This window comes from Neophocaena asiaeorientalis, unplaced genomic scaffold, assembly GCF_003031525.2.
Source record: "Neophocaena asiaeorientalis asiaeorientalis breed wild unplaced genomic scaffold, Neophocaena_asiaeorientalis_V1.1 scaffold79, whole genome shotgun sequence".
Taxonomy (NCBI): Eukaryota; Metazoa; Chordata; class Mammalia; order Artiodactyla; family Phocoenidae; genus Neophocaena; species Neophocaena asiaeorientalis.
In genome coordinates, this window is record NW_020175402.1 from 4,329,243 (window position 1) to 4,346,698 (window position 17,456).

At 42.3% G+C, this 17,456-nt stretch overlaps 1 protein-coding gene across 1 annotated transcript in view; it reads left to right on the top strand.

The window, feature by feature from the left end:
- The first annotated feature begins 1,901 nt into the window (after positions 1-1,901).
- The window catches only part of CEP85 (centrosomal protein 85), a 34,525-nt gene continuing 18,970 nt past the window's right edge, over positions 1,902-17,456 (top strand). The window contains exons 1-3 of the mRNA XM_024766898.1: positions 1,902-2,017; positions 8,287-8,360; positions 11,944-12,096. Coding sequence (XP_024622666.1) covers positions 8,306-8,360; positions 11,944-12,096 — 208 coding nt within the window. The 5' untranslated portion in view covers positions 1,902-2,017; positions 8,287-8,305. The remainder of the gene's footprint in view (positions 2,018-8,286; positions 8,361-11,943; positions 12,097-17,456) is intronic.

Genomic DNA, 17,456 nt, shown 5'->3' on the forward strand with positions numbered 1-17,456 from the left:
CTTTTTATGGCTGAGTAATATTCCACTGTATATATGTACCACATCTTCTGTATCCATTCGTCTGTCGATGGGCATTTAGGTTGCCTCCATGACCTGGCTACTGTAAATAGTGTGCAGCAAGTGTTTTAAAATAATAAAGTAACTGAAGATTTACTATGTCATAACTAAAAATTGTGAATGTTCTCTGAAATTAGTGCCAACATTTTTCGTTAAAATATAAATGAGTCATTCACATTTGAAAATTGGTATTATAATACTGGAGTTACTTTTTTTTTTTTTTTTTTGTGGTACGCGGGCCTCTCACCGTTGCGGCCTCCCCTTGGGGAGCACAGGCTCCGGACGCACAGGCTCAGCAGCCATGGCTCATGGGCCTAGCCGCTCCGCGGCATGTGGGATCTTCCCGGACCGGGGCACGAACCTGTGTCCCCTGCATCGGCAGGCAGACTCTACACCACTGCGCCACCAGGGAAGCCCTGGAGTTACTTTTAAAATATAGATACCCATTGGAGAAAACTGTACAAATGTACTGTTTGCCAATTGTAAATTTAAATCTCAGCAGTTCCTCTGTTCCCAGTCTGGTTTCTCTTCCATTCTCTGCATCAGCTTTTCAAATCTTCCCCATTCTTCTCAGCCCTCTACATGCCTCTGTTCCCTCCCTCCTTACAGTTGCTTTTCACCAAAGAAATAGAAGCCATCAAGTGGGTGTTCCCACCACCCACCAGCCCACAAATTTACTCATTTACACACCTATCCTTACCATTTATATTTTAATAAAAGACTTCTGGTCTTAATTTCAGAGAATACTCCCTAAATTCATCATATCATACCCAGATTCATTATCAATTAAATCTTATTTTCTGCCATCTATATTCTTACCTTAAAACACTATAAGAGAGGGCAAGTGATAGAACCCCAGAGCCCTTCCTTTAGAGTGAATTTGGTCTGGTAATTAACTCTTTATGTCTGGTTCTTCAAAGTTAAGAAATCACACAACTTTTATTTTTCTTTTGTTGAGTTATAGTTGGCATACAGCACTGTATAAGCTTAAAGTGTACAGCATAATGACGACTTATACATCATGAAATTATTATCACATTAAGTTTAGTGAACATCCATCATCTCATACAGATGCAAAAGTAAAGAAATAAAAAAGAATATTTTTTCCTTGTGATGAGAACTCAGAATTTACTTTCATGTATAAAATACAGCACCGTTAATTATATTTATCATGTTGTATCACACAACTTTTTAATGCCTCTCTCCCTCCCAAGTCGAGTTTTCCAGATACCTGGAATTTTACTGTACTTTGGCTGATGGCTTTGTTCCTCCTTTTAAACAATTTCAGTCTGATTTTTCAAGTATGTATTAATGCAAATAAATTTAGTTCCTTTTCCTAGGGAGCGAGTTTGAGTAGGGAGGCAAGATTGATCCCTTACCCTTCAACCTGTGTCCTGATCACAGATTGACCACTGACTCTGATCCAGACCAAGCCCTGACCCTGATAAGACAGTGACTCTGGCCACACCCTAACTCCTGGTCACAACGTCACCCCTTGCTTCAAGTGGGAGTACTATAGATGGTGAGGAATGGGAGGAGGGTGGGCAGGTTAGGAGGGATCCCGGAATGAGTTGCGCTGGCTGCCAGCTTCTCAATCTGCACAGGCCAAGCAGGCCACTTCAGGCCGGGGTGAACAGGGCTCCGCCCAGAGGCGAGACCCGCCAAGGGGTAGAGGCAACGGCAGAGAGCGGGGGCGGGCTCATGCGCAGAGAGATCCGTCGGTTCTCTGCGCCGAGTGCGGCGTGCAGGGGCGGGACACCCTCGCGGCCCGACTTCTGATTGGTCGTAGGAGGGCAGAAAGGGGCGGGACCAGGGCGGTGCGCGCTCTGAGGCGCGCGGCCTGGCGGGTGTGTAACGGCCGTTAGGCGAGCTGAGGTGCTGAATCGCCGTCCGCAGCCGACGTGGTCGCAGTGGTTGGTGTCCCTGAGTGAGGGATTTCGCTGCACGCTTTCAAGCTCACGTAAGTCCTCCTCCCTTCGGGGACCCCGTCGGACTGACAGACCCTGTCCCCTGCCTAGAGAGCCTTGGCGGAGCCTCAGACACTCTCGACCGTCCTCCGTGGTGGGGAGGGCCGCGGGAGAGCGAAGAGCATGCGCAGAGCGACAGAGCCGTTCGCCTTGGGTCTCTGACGCCCCGGCTTTCTGAAATAACGCCCCCCGCTCGCCTTCTTCAGTGGCCTCCCGTCCTCATCGCCTCGGTCTCTCCCCGTCACTCACTCTGCAGCAGTTGCGGGACCTTTGCGATGGACGGGCCCAGTGCCGGGCGCCAGGGCACGGCGGGAGGGAAGTTCTTGCCCTTCAGGAGCTCGCAGCCCCGGGAGGGGAGTAGACATCCCGCGGATGGTTGCTCGGCCAGCACTCAGTAGTGCAGGGTGGAGAAGTATGGGAGCGCGGAACCCAACGCGCCGACGGAGTCTGAGGGGGCGGGGAGCCCTCCCCGAGGAAGTGAAGTTTGAGCCGAGATTTGGAGAAAGATAGAGGAGGAAGGTCGGGGGACAGAGAGCCCGTGTGAAGGCGCTAGGCTGGAGTTTCTCAGCCGGCGCGATTTTGCCCCCCACGGGATATTTGACAGTGTCTGGAGACATTTTCGGTTCTCACAACTCGGGGATTACTCCTGACATCTGTTGGGTAGAAGTCAGGGGTGCTGCTATACAGCCTGCAGTGTACAGGACAACCGCACATCAAAGACTTACCCGACTTCCAATGTCGTTAGTACCGAGCATGAGGCACCCTGCTATAGACAGGGAGGAGCTGGTTCTCTGGATGAACAGAAAGTGTGTTAGAGCTTATTTATGCAACAGAAGCTGTTCAGGACTTACTTCATCACGTTAAACCGGGAGGATCGGAGCCCTGTTTGTCTTTTACACCAGTCTACTTCCACGATATGGCACAGAGCCAGGCAAACAGGCACTCAGTAAATTTTGGTTGATGAATTGAGTACTGTGTGCTAGGAAGGGAGGAGTAGTGATACAAGGACGATTAAGAGAACCATGCAACCATGTGTTTTATTATGTGGTGGTGGTCAGGACTTGTTCTTTGTAAAGGCAGCATCTTGGCAAGGTTTTGGCTTCTCTTTAGGTTTGGTTTAATGAATGATCAAGGCGATGAAAATAGTGTGATGATGTGAGGTTCTTAGTGTGTCTGTGTCAGCTGTCTGTGTTTCCCTTCAAATCCTCTCCTGTCTTGATGTGGTTCTGTCAACAGCTGCCAAGTGTGTTCCACACAATTAAGATTATAATTCTTCAAGGGGAGAACTACTTATAACAGCCAAAATCTAATTCTCGGGTAGCAGCTTGGGAAATAGAGCCTGGGTGGTGACCAGGGGCAGAGTGAAGAAATTACATGAGCTGCCCCTGCTCCTAACTGCTTTAGGGCTTGCAGCTCTGGCTGTGTCTGAGGCATAGAAACTCCAACTTGTGGTGCCTTGGTAACTTCCTTTATTTCTTTTTGTCACAGACAGAATGCTGACTAGACATCTGTAGCATTAGAGCACAGTCCTGGCTTTGAAACCTCTTCCTAACTGTACAATCTTCACCTTTCTAATCCTTTATTTTCTCATCCATAAAATGAGGTAATAGTAGTAACTACCTCATAGGTTTGATATGAGCATTCAACATAACACATGATACTTTAGAGTCTTTAGCACAATGCTTGATGGGTAGTAAGGACAGGCATACCTCAGAGATATTGTGGATAGGATTCCAGACCACTGTAATAAAGTGAGACACAAATTTTTTTGGTTTCCCAGTGCATATGTAAGTTATGTTTACACTATATTGTAGTTTGTTAAGTATACAATAGCATTATGTCTTTTAAAAATCTACGTACCTTAATTAAAAAATACTTTATTAAAAAAATACTTTATTGCTAAAAATTGCTAACCATCATCTGAGCCTTCAGTGATTCGTAATCTTTTTGCTAATTTGCTAGTGGAGGATTCTGCCTCAATGCTGACGGCTGCTGACTGAACGGGGTGGTGGCCTCTGAAGGGTGGGGTGGCTGTGGCAATGTCTTCAAACGAGACAGCAGTGAAGTGTGCTACATTGATTGACTTTTCTTTTTTTTTTTTTTTTTTTTTTGGACATGGCCCACAGGCCCAGCCGCTCCGCGGCATGTGGGATCCTCCCGGACCAGGGCACGAACCCATGTCCCCTGCATCGGCAGGCAGACTCCCAACCACTGCGCCACCAGGGAAGCCCTGATTGACTTTTCTTTTCACAGACGATTTTTCTATAACATGCAGTGCTGTTTGATACTATTTTCCCCACAGTGGAACTTCTTTCAAAATTGGAGTCAGTCTTCTCAAACCCTACTGCTGCTTTATCAACAGAGTTACTTAATATTCTAAATCCTGTGTTGTCATTTTGACAGTCTTGACAGCATCTTCACTGGAAGTAGTTCCATCTCAAGAAACCACTTCCCTTGCTCATCCATAAGAAGCAACTCCTCATCTGTTAAAAGTTGTATCATGAGATTGCAGCATTCAGTCACATCTTCAGGCTCCACTTCTAATTTTAGTCCTCTTGCTATTTCCACCACATCTGCAGTTACAGTAGTAACATCAAAGATCACAGATCACCATGACAGATGTAATAACGTTGAAAAAGCTTGGAATACTGCGAGAATTACCAAAATGTGACACAGAGACGAAGCGACCAAATGCTGTAGGAAAAAATGGCACCCATAGACTTGCTTAACACAGGGTTGCTGCACATTTTCAGTTTGTAAAAAATGCAATCTGTGAAGCTCAGTAAAGTGAAGTTCAATAAAAAGTTGTATGCTTGGACTTAATACATGTTAAATTTGTTGAATGCATAGTTCTGTAGTTTAAACAGCTTTGAAAATGGAAACTATCAATGTTGGGTGCTTTTCTTCTGTCTGCCTCCATTCATTATTACCTTTCTTGGCTGTATAATTGGTTATTTGTGTTACTGCTATTTATTTATTTTTAATTAATTTATTTATGTGGCTGCATCGGGTATTAGTTGGGGCATGCAGGATCTTCGTTGTGGCCTGTGGGGTATTTTGTTGTGACTTGGGCTCTCTAGTTGTGGCACGTGGGCATAGTTGCCCCGCAGCATGTGGAATCTTAGTTCCCCCACCCAGGGATCAAACCTGCATCCCCTGCATTGGAAGGCAGATTGTTAACCACTGGACCTCCAGGGAAGTCCCTGTGTTACTTCTTACACATTCATTTCTCTCACTTTTATCTCCAGAAGTCTGTCTTCTTCAAATGGTCCTAAAAATTTCCACCAGTAGGCCATCTACTTCTGAACTTAAGGAGGAAGAAGTTTAAAATTATTTATTCTGTACTGTTTTACTCCTTGGAGTTCTTTTTTTTAAAATTAAGGTATAATTCACATACCATAAAATTCAATTTTATGTATGTCCAATTCAGAGGTTTTAGTATATTCACAAGCCATCATCACTATCTAATCTCAGAACACTTCGATCACCCTAGTAAGAAACCCCATACCATTAGCAGTTGCTCCCCATTTCCCCCTCTCCCTGCCCTCCTCTTAGTCCCTGAGAACCACTAATCTGCTGTCACTATGAATATGCCAATCCTGGACATTTCGTATAAATGGAATTATACAACATGTAGCCTTTGGTGTTTGTCCTCCTTCACTTACTATAATGTTTTCAGTAGCAGGTATCAGTGCTTCATTCCTTTTTGTTGCCTAAGTACTTCGTTCCTTTTTGTTGCCTAATAATATTCCATTGTGTGGATGTACCACATTTTATTTATCCATCAGCTAATGGACATTTGAGTTCTTTCTATTTTTTGGCTATTATAAATAATGCTACTATGAAGATTCATGTACAAGATTTTGTGTTGACATATGTTTTTATTTCTCTTGAATATATACCCAGGAGTGGAACTAGAGTCATAGGATAACTCCATCTTTAACTGAGAGTTCTTTTGTCATCCCATTTTCAACCCCTCTGAACTTGGAAAGGTCTCAGAATCCAATGGGCCTACCGTTTTGTTATATTTTAAAGAAAGGGGGACTTCCTTGGTAGTCCAGTGGTTAAGACTCCGCTCTCCCAATGCAGGGGGCATGGGTTCGATCCCTGGTGGGGGAACTAAGATCCCACATGCTGCATGGTGCAGCCAGACCAAAATAAAATAAAAGATCCTTAATTTAATCACATCTGGAGGAAAAAACCCTTTAGAAAAAACAGAAAGGGATTAAAAACAGCATTTTGATATTGACGATTCGGTATGACTAGCAGTAGGGCATCCTTCTGTGTCACGAATAAAACACTGAATAATACTAGCCATAAATGGAATCTTTTTTTTTTTTTTTTTTTTTTTTTTTGGGGAACGCGGGCCCCTCACCTTTTGGGCAAGCATGTGGGATCTTCCCGGACCAGGGCACGAACCCGTGTCCCCTGCATCGGCAGGCGGACTCTCAACCACTGCGCCACCAGGGAAGCCCCTGGAATCTTTTTTTAACTGAACAAAGTTTCTCTTACCCAGTATGTAGAGACCTGGGATTTCAGGGGTTGGTACAATTTCTGTTGTAGATACAGTGAATTAGTGAGGGTTTGTGTTGTTGTTACTAAGAGGAGACTATAGAGGTCAGTAAAGCACATCAGAGAAATAGTACCATATAGCTTTTTTTTCCCGCCCCCCCCCCCCTCCAAAGTTAAATTTCACCTGTCAGAATTGTGTTCTGTTGACAGGGTTTATCCCAAATTCTTCTGGGGCTCTTATAAATTCAGAGTTTCTAAATTCATACTTTATCTTCTGAGGACTGTACTGTGTCACTTTTTATTAACATAAACTGTTAATATGCCAAGTATAACAAAAACATTAATTAAGCACTTAATATGTGTCAGGCACCATTGTAAGTTAATTATAAATGAATTAGAATGAATTAGGTCCTGGCTTTATCCTCATTTTTATATGAAGGAACTGAGGCACAAAGATATTAAGAAATTTGCCCAAGGTTACACAGCTAATATGTTGCTCGTGTCGGGCTTCAAACCCGAACTGTCTGATCAAGAGTCGATACTCTGGGGACTTCCCTGGTGGCACAGTGGTTAGGAATCCGCCTGCCAACACAGGGGACATGGGCTCAAGCCCTGGTCCGGGAAGATCCCACACGCCGCGGAGGAACTAAGCCCTTGTGCCACAACTACTGAGCCTGCGCTCTACAGCCCGCATGCCACAACTTCTGAGCCCGCATGCCACAGCTACTGCAGCCTGCATGCCTACAGCCTGTGCTCCACAACAAAGAGAAGCCACCACAATGAGAAGACTACACACTGCAACAAAGAGTAGCCCCTGCTCGCCGCAACTGGAGAAAGCCCGCGCACGGCAATGAAGACCCAAAGCAGCCAATAAATAAATAAATAAATTTATAATTAAAAAAAAGTCAATACTCTGAACCACTTCTCTTACTCTGTACTGCCTCTCAGTTACTGTGCATTTACAAGATATTATTTGCTATTATTAGTTACAGTTAATTAAAGCTTTTGTTTACATAGATAGTAATCAGACTTATGCTGAATTCTCAGAACCTACCATTAGAATAAATATAAATGTTTTAAGGAATGGGGTAATGGGAAGAAAACCTCATGTTCCCAGCTGAGTATTGAGGTTCTGCTTATGACCAAAAAATCTATCTTTGTACATCATATGACTAACTTTCAATACTGGAAGGAATCGGGGAATTCATTTTACGTTAATCATAATTGAAGTTATAATACTTCACTGTTGGTTTGGTTATTTAGTTTTTTTCCCACCTCACTCTTCCATCCTGTTCCCAGGTTATTTAGTTTTTTTCCCACCTCACTCTTCCATCCTGTTCCCAGGTTATTTAGTTTTTTTCCCACCTCACTCTTCCATCCTGTTCCCAGGTTATTTAGTTTTTTTCCCACCTCACTCTTCCATCCTGTTCCCATGGGTAAGTAGATCCATGGCAATGTTTGTTAATTAAAAATAACATTATTTAAAAATTTTGCAACGATTGGATGGGCTCTAGACCTAATAGGATCAGTATTGGGAATCTCTATTTGGTTCTAGGTTTTTTCTTCTTGCTTCAGGAGAAGTAGAGTGGAATATTGGGAGTTGCTTTGCCTTAAAAAACATCCTCAGGAGTAAAACATGTGGAAGAATACTTGAATACTCTGTGTGTTTTTGACAGTTTCAGCTGAATGAGAACAAGTTACAGGGAATTAAAAGATAGTGGCGAGTCTGACTGGTTCCTTCATTCTACAGCTGGCTCAAATAACTGTTGATGGCCATGCAGGAGAAATACCCAAGTGAGCGGTTCTCTCATGCCACATCACCAGGTGAGTAGTCAAAGTTTTCTGGGTTAAATTATGACCTTTGATCTATTATTTTATAACAGAAATTTCCTTAAAAGGAAATACTGAACAAACAAGCATTCACTGAAAGGCTGACGCTTAAAGAACAAAAATGACATGGGGCTACATTGAATAGAAAAATAGGTCTCTCTGAGAGAACAACTATTTATCTCTGGTCCTGTGTAGCTTCCAACAAGACCACGTGATTGATTGGGAGAGGAGGACACATAAAGGATTGGAACAAAGTGACTTTGGAAGATAGTTCCATTTGAAATCAGAAAAACACAGCATAAATTACTGTGTTCTATGTTGTCTTTGTAGTCCTGTGGGTGGGTCAGTCATCTGTTAGCCCACAAAGATTGGAATTCTTCTTGGATGCCAACAGTCTCACTTGTGTTGTCACTAGAGACTCAGGAATTTATCTCTAGAATGGATTTACAGGGTTTTGAAAGCTCAGTAGATATCCTAAGTTGATATGTTAAAAGTTTGTGTATGTATTTAATATATATATTAAAACATGTAAATATATACATATACTCAATAGACAATATTAAGTAGATATGGTATATTCAAATAGGAAGTAGCATTTTAGAAAAATAACTTTTGAATTTGGGGGGATTTATGAAGAAAGAGTACATTTGATGGAACTAATGGTATGTTTTCTTTAACTTGAAAAATCCCACAGTGCCTTATAGCAGACATTTGGTAGATATGTTCTCCTAGGCATACTGCCTTGCATATAATAAGCACTTCTAAAAGCATTTGTTGAATCAATTCAAGGTTCATTCAGCAAATATTTATTGAACATTGCTATGTGCCACGCACTGTCTTAGGGTTGAATTATACAATTTCTTATGACACTTATGTGTATAGTGCACCTTCTTGGAATGTAGAAATTCCTAACAAAGCTCACTGCTTTTCTGATGGCTTTGTTTTCAGTAGTCTCTCATTTCCTACTTTTTTTTTTTTGCCGTACGCGGGCCTCTCACTGTTGTGGACTCTCCCATTGCGGAGCACAGGCTCCGGACGCGCAGGCTCAGCGGCCATGGCTCACGGGCCCAGCCGCTCCACGGCATGTGGGATCTTCCCGGACCGGGGCACGAACCCGTGTCCCCTGTATCGGCAGGCGGACTCTCAACCACTGCACCACCAGGGAAGCCCAGTAGTCTCTCATTTGATTGATAATGGTCTTAATATTTGATAAGGATGCTGCTGATATGACGTGATACCAGCTTTCAGACTTGAATTTTGAAATAATCAGTCTCTATAACTACACCAAAACATTTTTATTTTAGCAAATATCACTTTTAGAATTGATGTTTGGAGTGGGTGAACAGAAAAGTGGTAGTGGTGAAGAAGATTAGTAGTAGTAACAGGGAGTGATTTCCAGTAGGAGGCCAGGAACATGGTAATTGAGACCCTCCATTGATTTTCACTATTTCAAAAGACCTGACAAATTGTACACTGACTAGAGAGATAATGCCATATAGACTCACCACAAGGTCAAATTTCTTTGCTTCTGGCTAGAATTATGTTAATTTAGTATAGTAACACTGGCTAATCTTATGCTGATCAGATGCTCTGATTTTTGGCTGTGTTTTCTATTAAAGATTGTTACAGGGACTTCTGTGGCAGTCCACCTGTTAAGACTCTAGGTTTCCAATGCAGGGGATGCGGGTTCGATCCCTGGTGGGGAAACTGTGATCCCACATGTCACGCGGCACAGCCAAAAAATTTAATTAAAAAAAGAAATTGTTACCAATTACTGTGTGTATATAGATTCTTTCAAATCAGGCAGTCCACTGAGACCCAAAGAATAAAAGGAGTTCTTGGGGAAAGTGAGGTTGTCTTCAGTAGAAAGCAGAAGTAAGGGTAGCAAAAAAAGGGAGCAACTGTAGAAGAAAGTAGGTTCAAAAGATGGGAGAAGGGCTTCCCTGGTGGTGCAGTCGTTGAGAGTCTGCCTGCCGATACAGGGGACGCAGGTTCGTGCCCCGGTCTGAGAAGATCCCACATGCCGCGGAGCGGCTGGGCCCGTGAGCCGTGGCCGCGGAGCCTGCGCATCCGGAGCCTGTGCTCCGCAATGGGAGAGGCCACAACAGTGAGAGGCTCGCGTACCACAAAAAAAAAAAAAAGATAAGCACTAAATTCAAATATCATTTGCTTCCCGCTAAACCATAGAGTCTGTAGAACCACATTTTCTGATTTCAGCTCAAACTCTGACGCTTTAAATGGATAAGTAGCTACCATTACCTGTTTGTTTGTTTACATGGATCATCAGGTAAAGTTTAGAAAAATTACAGTGGTTTTTAAAAAATAATTTCAATTTAATTCTTTGCTAGTATATTAGTAAACCAAGTATTTATTGAACACTTCGTATCTCCCAGCCCTCAAACAGCAGGCTGATAAAGTCAAATAAATCTCATCAGTCTTGTTTCATCTTATCTGCTCAGAAACTTTAGTAGTTTCTTTGCATTGCCCTGCCCCACAAACTCTTCAGATTAACTTATAAGACTCATCTTGATCTGGATTTACCTTAACCACAAGGGTACGCTGATGCAGTCAAAGCAGTGGTTTTCAGCAGGGGACTGGATTGCCTGTTACCTTGCAGAGCATTTGGGAACATATGGGATGTTTTCAGGTTTTATAGTGATGGTGGGATGGAGTGAGAGCTGCTGCTGGCATTTAGTTGACGGGGAGGGACTAGGAATGCTTAACCATCCTGTAATATGTAGACTATACATTGAAGAATTGTCAGGCCCAGAATGCCAAAAGCACCTGTAGGAAATCCTGTAGGAAAGAATGTGGGTATTGGAATCAGAACAACCTGGGTTCAAATCTCAGCTCTATCCTCTGCCAAATAGGGGTTATAATACTTTTCAGTGAGTAGGTAGATGAGATCATGTTTGTAAAGTGCTGTGGCTTCTAGATTGCAAAGAATGGAGCTGCTATTAACTATTACTGTCCCAGTACCCCGGATTCTTGGTAGTTTTTATTTCTGTCTTTGAACATTCTCACCTCTTATGCTATTTCCATTTAAAATTAACTGGGCTTCCCTGGTGGCACAGTAGTTAAGAATCCGCCTGCCAATGCAGGGGACACGGGTTCGAGCCTTGGTCCAGGAAGATCTCACATGCCGCAGAGCAATTAAGGCCGTGCGCCACAACTACTGAGCCTGCGCTCTAGAGGCTGCAAGCCACAACTACTGAGCCTGCCTGCCACAACTATGGAAGCCCGTGCACCTAGAGCCCATGCTCTGCAACAAGAGAAGCCACTGCAATGAGAAGCCCACGCACTGCAGTGAAGAGTAGTCCCTGCTCGCCGCAACTAGAGAAAAGCCCGTGCGCAGCAACGAAGACTCAATGCAGCCATAAATAAATAAATAAATAAATTTATTAAAAAAAAAAAAACTCCCTAAAATTAACTAATTCAGAGTAGCTGAAATAGGCACAGGAGAAAGAAAGGTGTGGGGTGCCACTATTCTCTAATAGGTTTAAGCGATTTTTTAAAAAGTCTTGTGGGGTTACCTGAGCAGGTTCACACTAAAGGTGGGAAATGCCACTTGTTTCAGGTTCCAATGTGATTCAGAGGGGTGGTTCCCTGGGGACTGAATGGCAGACCCCAGTTATCTCGGAGGCCTTCCGGAGCCGCTTCAGCCGCTGTTCAAGTATAGCCGACAGTGGGGACACAGCCATTGGCACATCATGCTCAGACATTGCGGAGGGTAAGTTTGGATTAATGATTTGATTACCAAAATGTGTTGTCAATTTCAAATTGTATTCCACATATATTGTCATTTCCAGAGTATTCATAAGTCAATCCATTCAGTCAAGGAGTCTTCTTGATTCTTCTTATGCTATGCTCCTCAGAGCCAGTCCCTTTCTCTCAACTTCTACTGTTTGTCCTGTCTGAAACAACTTTCTAATAGGTTTCTTGGCATCAGGTCTTTCCCTCTCCTACCAGATTAATCTTTCTAAAAGCCTGATTTCATAGTTTCCCTTTCCTGCAAATCCTCAGTTGTTTATTTTACTTGGAGGATAAAGGTCAGAGTCCCCAATTCTGTGATATGGCCCTATCCCATTAAAACATATTTCTTACTGTCACCAGGTATGTTGTCTTAACTATGCTACGTGCAGAACCTTTTTTTGTTGTTGTTACTTGAGCTCTTTCCTTCTTTAATCTGGGCCCCTTTGTGCTGTTCTCATCTCTTGCCCCTCCCAGCTATGCTTATCTTATCTTATGATTTAATGACACGTCTGAAAAAGCTTTTCCAATTTCTTCCTCCCATTACTGATCTTCCTTTTTGCAATTTTATATCTTTATTTTTTTCTGTCACTTGTTTTTGCACTTAAGTATTAACTGTCAGGCTGTACTTTACAAGAGTATTTTGTTTCTTCATTTAGATGCTGGGTTCCTAGGAGGGCAGAAAACCTAATGATAATAATTAATTACTGTTTATCAAATACTTTATGATGCATACTGTGCTAAATTTTTTTCTACATTTTTTCATTAATACCTTTAAGAACTCTATGAAATATTTTATTTCCAATCTACAAATGAGAGAGCTGAATTTCAAAATGATTAAATGAGTTGATTAAAGTCACAAAACTAATTACCTTGGTACTTGGTGCATCTGATAAGATGTCACACCCACTAGGATGGCTATAATCAAAAAGATAATAACAATCGTTGGTGAGAATGTAGAGAAACTGGAACCTTTGTACATTGCTGGTGAGAATGTAAAATGTTGTAGCTGCTTTGGAAAGCAGTTTGGCAGTTCCTTAAAAGGTTAAACATGGAGTTGCCTTATGACTCAGCAAATAGGTATATATACGCGAGAGAATTGATGAAACCATACACCCACACAAAAACTTGTACACGAATGTTCATAACAGTGCTATTCTTCATAGCCAAAAATTGGAAACAACCCCATGTCTATCAGTTGACAAACAGATGAGTAAAATGTGGTATATCCATATGATAGAATATTATTCAGCTGTAAAAAGAAATGAAGTACCAATACCCCCCACAAACTGGATTAACTTTAAAAACATCTATGCTAAGTAAAAAAGCCAGGCGCCAAAGACCACATATTGTGTGAAATATCCATAATAGGCCAATCTGTAGGGAGATAGAAAATAGATTTAGTGGTTGCCTAAGGCTAGGGAAGTTAGAGTAAATGCAGCATGACTGCTAAAGGGTAAAAAGGTTTCTTTGGGGGGTGATGAAAATGTTCTAAAATTGATTGTAGTGATGGGTACATAATTCTGTGAATGTACTAAAAACCATTGAATTGTATGTGTCAAGTGGGTGAAAGTTGTACAGTATGTGAACTGTATCTCAGTAAAGCATTTAAAAAAAAAGAAATGTTTGGAAAAAATAAAAGAAAAATGAAAAGGAGAAAAACAAACGTATCAACTACATCTACTACTAGTACTGACTCCTGGACACCTGGCATTTAATTTTTTTTTTTTTTTTTCCACACCACGTGGCATGTGGGATCTTAGTTCCCCGACCAGGGATGGAACCCACGCCCCCTGCCATGGAAGTGGGGAGTCTTAACCACTGGACCACCAGGGAAGTCCCTGGGATTTAATTTTAATAGTTTGACAGCTGTGTGTGTATGGGCCCAGTGTCAATAAATACTGAGTTAATGGAATCATAGACTTTAAGGTAGACAGAACTTTAAAAATCACTTAATCCAGTTTTTTGCAGGTGAGTAGCAAAAATTCCCTGAGGGGTTAAGTAACTTGCCTGATGTCACACAGCTAGTTATCAGATTCAGATCTCCCACCTGTATTGTTCTTTCCATCACTTGTGTAATCAAAAGTGTTAACTGTCAATGTAGTTGTGACTTGTTAAGGTTTTGTCTACATGTACAGTCATGGGACCTTTTTCATTCTGACTAAATAATAGGACTTACAAAAATCAAACAATGGGGGATTTTTTCCCCCCATTGAATTGACTGGCTATATCTCATTCAGTCAAATTGTTACACAGATTGTGTGTGACTCGATGTGTGCTTTTTATTCCTTTGGGGAAATATATATATTAATTGCATAGTACATTCTTTTTTTTTTTTTACGGTACGCGGGCCTCTCACTGCTGTGGCCTCTCCTGCTGCGGAGCACAGGCTCCGGACGTGCAGGTTCAGCGGCCATGGCTCTTGGGCCCAGCCGCTCTGTGGCTTGTGGAATCCTCCCGGACCGGGGCACGAACCCGCGTCCCCTGCATCGGCAGGCAGACCCTCAACCACTGCGCCACCAGGGAAGCCATTCTATTTTTTTTTTTAATAAATTTATTTATTTTCATTTTTGTCTGTGTTGTGTCTTCATTGCTGTGCAGGGGCTTTCTCTAGAGAGCGGGGGCTACTCTTCACTGTGGTGTGTGGGCTTCTCATTGCAGTGGCTTCTCTTGTTGCGGAGCACGGGCTCTAGTCACATGGGCTTCAGTAGTTGTGGCACGCCAGCTCAGTAGTTGTGGCTTGTGGGTTCTAGAGCACAGGCTCAGTAGTTGTGGCGCATGGGCTTAGTTGCTCTGCGGCATGTGGGATCTTCCCAGACCAGGGCTGGAACCTGTGTCCCCTGCATTAGCAGGTGGATTCTTAACCACTGCACCACCAGGGAAGCCCATCTTTTTTTTTTGGCTGTGTGACACGGCTTGCAGGATCTTAGTTCCCCAACCAGGGATTGAACCTGGGCCCCTGGCAGTGAAAGTGCCTGGTCCTAACCACTGGACCGCCAGGGAATTCCTGGTAGTGTGTTCTTTTTAAATTGTAGTAGCCTTGACGTAGTGGCCAAAGCCATCGGTCTAGAAGTTTCTTTTAAAAGAGTGTAAGGTATCTTTTCTGCCGTGTTTGATATATACCGTGATCTTAATCTTATTTCTTGCTCGCTTTGTTCATGAATGTAGCTTGGTTTATTTGGAGTGCAGTTGACAAGAACACTTATGACTGGTATAAAATATAGTTCGTTGGGTTTTTTTTTCTTTTTTTAAAAATTTTATTATATTGGAATATAGTTGATTTACTGTTAGTTTCAGGTGTACAGCAAAGTGATTCAGTTATACATATATCTATTCTTTTTCAAATTCTTTCCCATTTAGGTTATTACAGAATATTGAGTAGGGTTCCCTGTGCTATATAGTAGGTTCTTATTAATTATCTTTTTTTTTTTTTTTTTTGCGGTACGCGGGCCTCTCACTGTTGTGGCCTCTCCCGTTGCGGAGCACAGGCTCCGGACGCGCAGGCTCAGCGGCCATGGCTTACGGGCCCAGCCGCTCCGTGGCATGTGGGATCTTCCCGGACCGGGACACGAACTCGCGTCCCCTGCATCGGCAGGCGGACTCTCAACCACTGCGCCACCAGGGAAGCCCATTAATTATCTATAGTAGAGTGTATATGTTAATGCCAAACTCCTAATTTCCCTTCCCCATCACACCTTTCCCTTTTGGTAACCATAAGTTTGTTTTCTAAGTCTGTGAGTCTGTTTTCTGTTTCGTAAATAAGTTCACTTGTAACATTTTTTTAGATTCCACATATAAGTGATATCACGTGATATTTGTCTTTCTCTGTCTGACTTACTTCGCTTAGTATTATAATCTCTAGGTCCATCCATGTTGCTGCAAAAGGCATTATTGCATTCTTTTTATGGGTGAGTAATAATCCATTGTGTATAGGTACCACATTTTTTTTTTTTTTTTTTTTGGTACCACATCTTCTTTATCCACTCATTTGTCAATGGACATTTAGGGGTTTATTTTTTTTCTGGCTTCACTGTGCAGCTTGTGGGATCTTAGTTCCCTGACCAGGGATTGAACCCAGTCCACGGTAGTGAAAGTGCAAAGTCCTAGCCACTGGACCACCAGGGAATTCCTCATTTAGGCTTTTGATTCTACCCTTCTCTAAGGTGTTTTACCTTGAAGATTCTCAAGGGACAGGATAGAGGTGGGTACTGGAGAGCTCAGAAGGCTTTCAGTTTTTTGATAAAGACTGAAATTGTCACTGGCTTAATTCAGACTACCATACTTCATAAACCAGTAAGTGATGTAGGCAGAAGTGATCAAAATTTAGCAATAGCTAAGTCTACCTCTTACCAAGAAAGGGAGGTTGCTAGAAAGAACAAATTGCTTTTGGCAGGGATGGGGGTTGAGGGGCAGGGAGTGTGTTTGAGGAAAGGAGAGATTTAGAAATATATCCTTGAAGTGGCAAAAACCCAGTGATTTGGGGAATTGTAAACTTCTCATAAAAATCATGTATCCCATACACTAAATTTGGAAAGCCTTTGAAAATTGTAGATGATAGTGACCCTTTTGAAAATGTGTTGCCATTTCGTTTCAGAATGCTCTAAAACACAAACCAGACTTAGCAAGTGTGATGTAACTTGACATTTTATAGCACTTTCTGAGGATTACAGTTTCCTAATATAAATAGATAAACCCAGTAGATAAGTGACAAATGCTGCCAAAGACCTCACTTCATCATCCGTAGGTGGACCACACTCACCAGAAAATTAGAAAAACCATATTCTCTTGGGCAGCTGGTACCTTTCTTCTTGGCTTTGTTTTTGCCATTACTGCTAGGCATTATGGACTCAAAACAATTTGGTGAGTCTTTAGAGAGAGTGGTGCTGTGGATGGAGAATGGAAGGAGGTGTTGCTGAGTTCAGCATAGTAGCAGCCCTCACAACCACAGTCTTACTGTCCTCTGTTCCATAATTATATTTTGGGAGTGGGGACACTTGGTGAGAGTGGATATTATGGTGCCATTATGGAAGATTTCAAATAGAGACCTTACTAGTCTTAGAAGTCTTCATCACCACCAGTCTACCTTAACCCTGTTGACTAGTTCTGTATTTAAGTTTTGGGACATCAAAAACTGTGTCCTTTGACTCTGAAATGTCGTTTCTTGGTCCTGAGAAACTGATGCATGTCATCAAAAATTACTGGTTGTTTTGTTTCTTGTTTGTTCTTAGTATGGCATTTTATATATCCCACGATCATCTGAGTAGAGGAAATTAGAGACTATGCATATATTATAAGGGATAATTTGGCTTGCCTGTCTTTTTTTTTTTTTTTTTTTGGGGG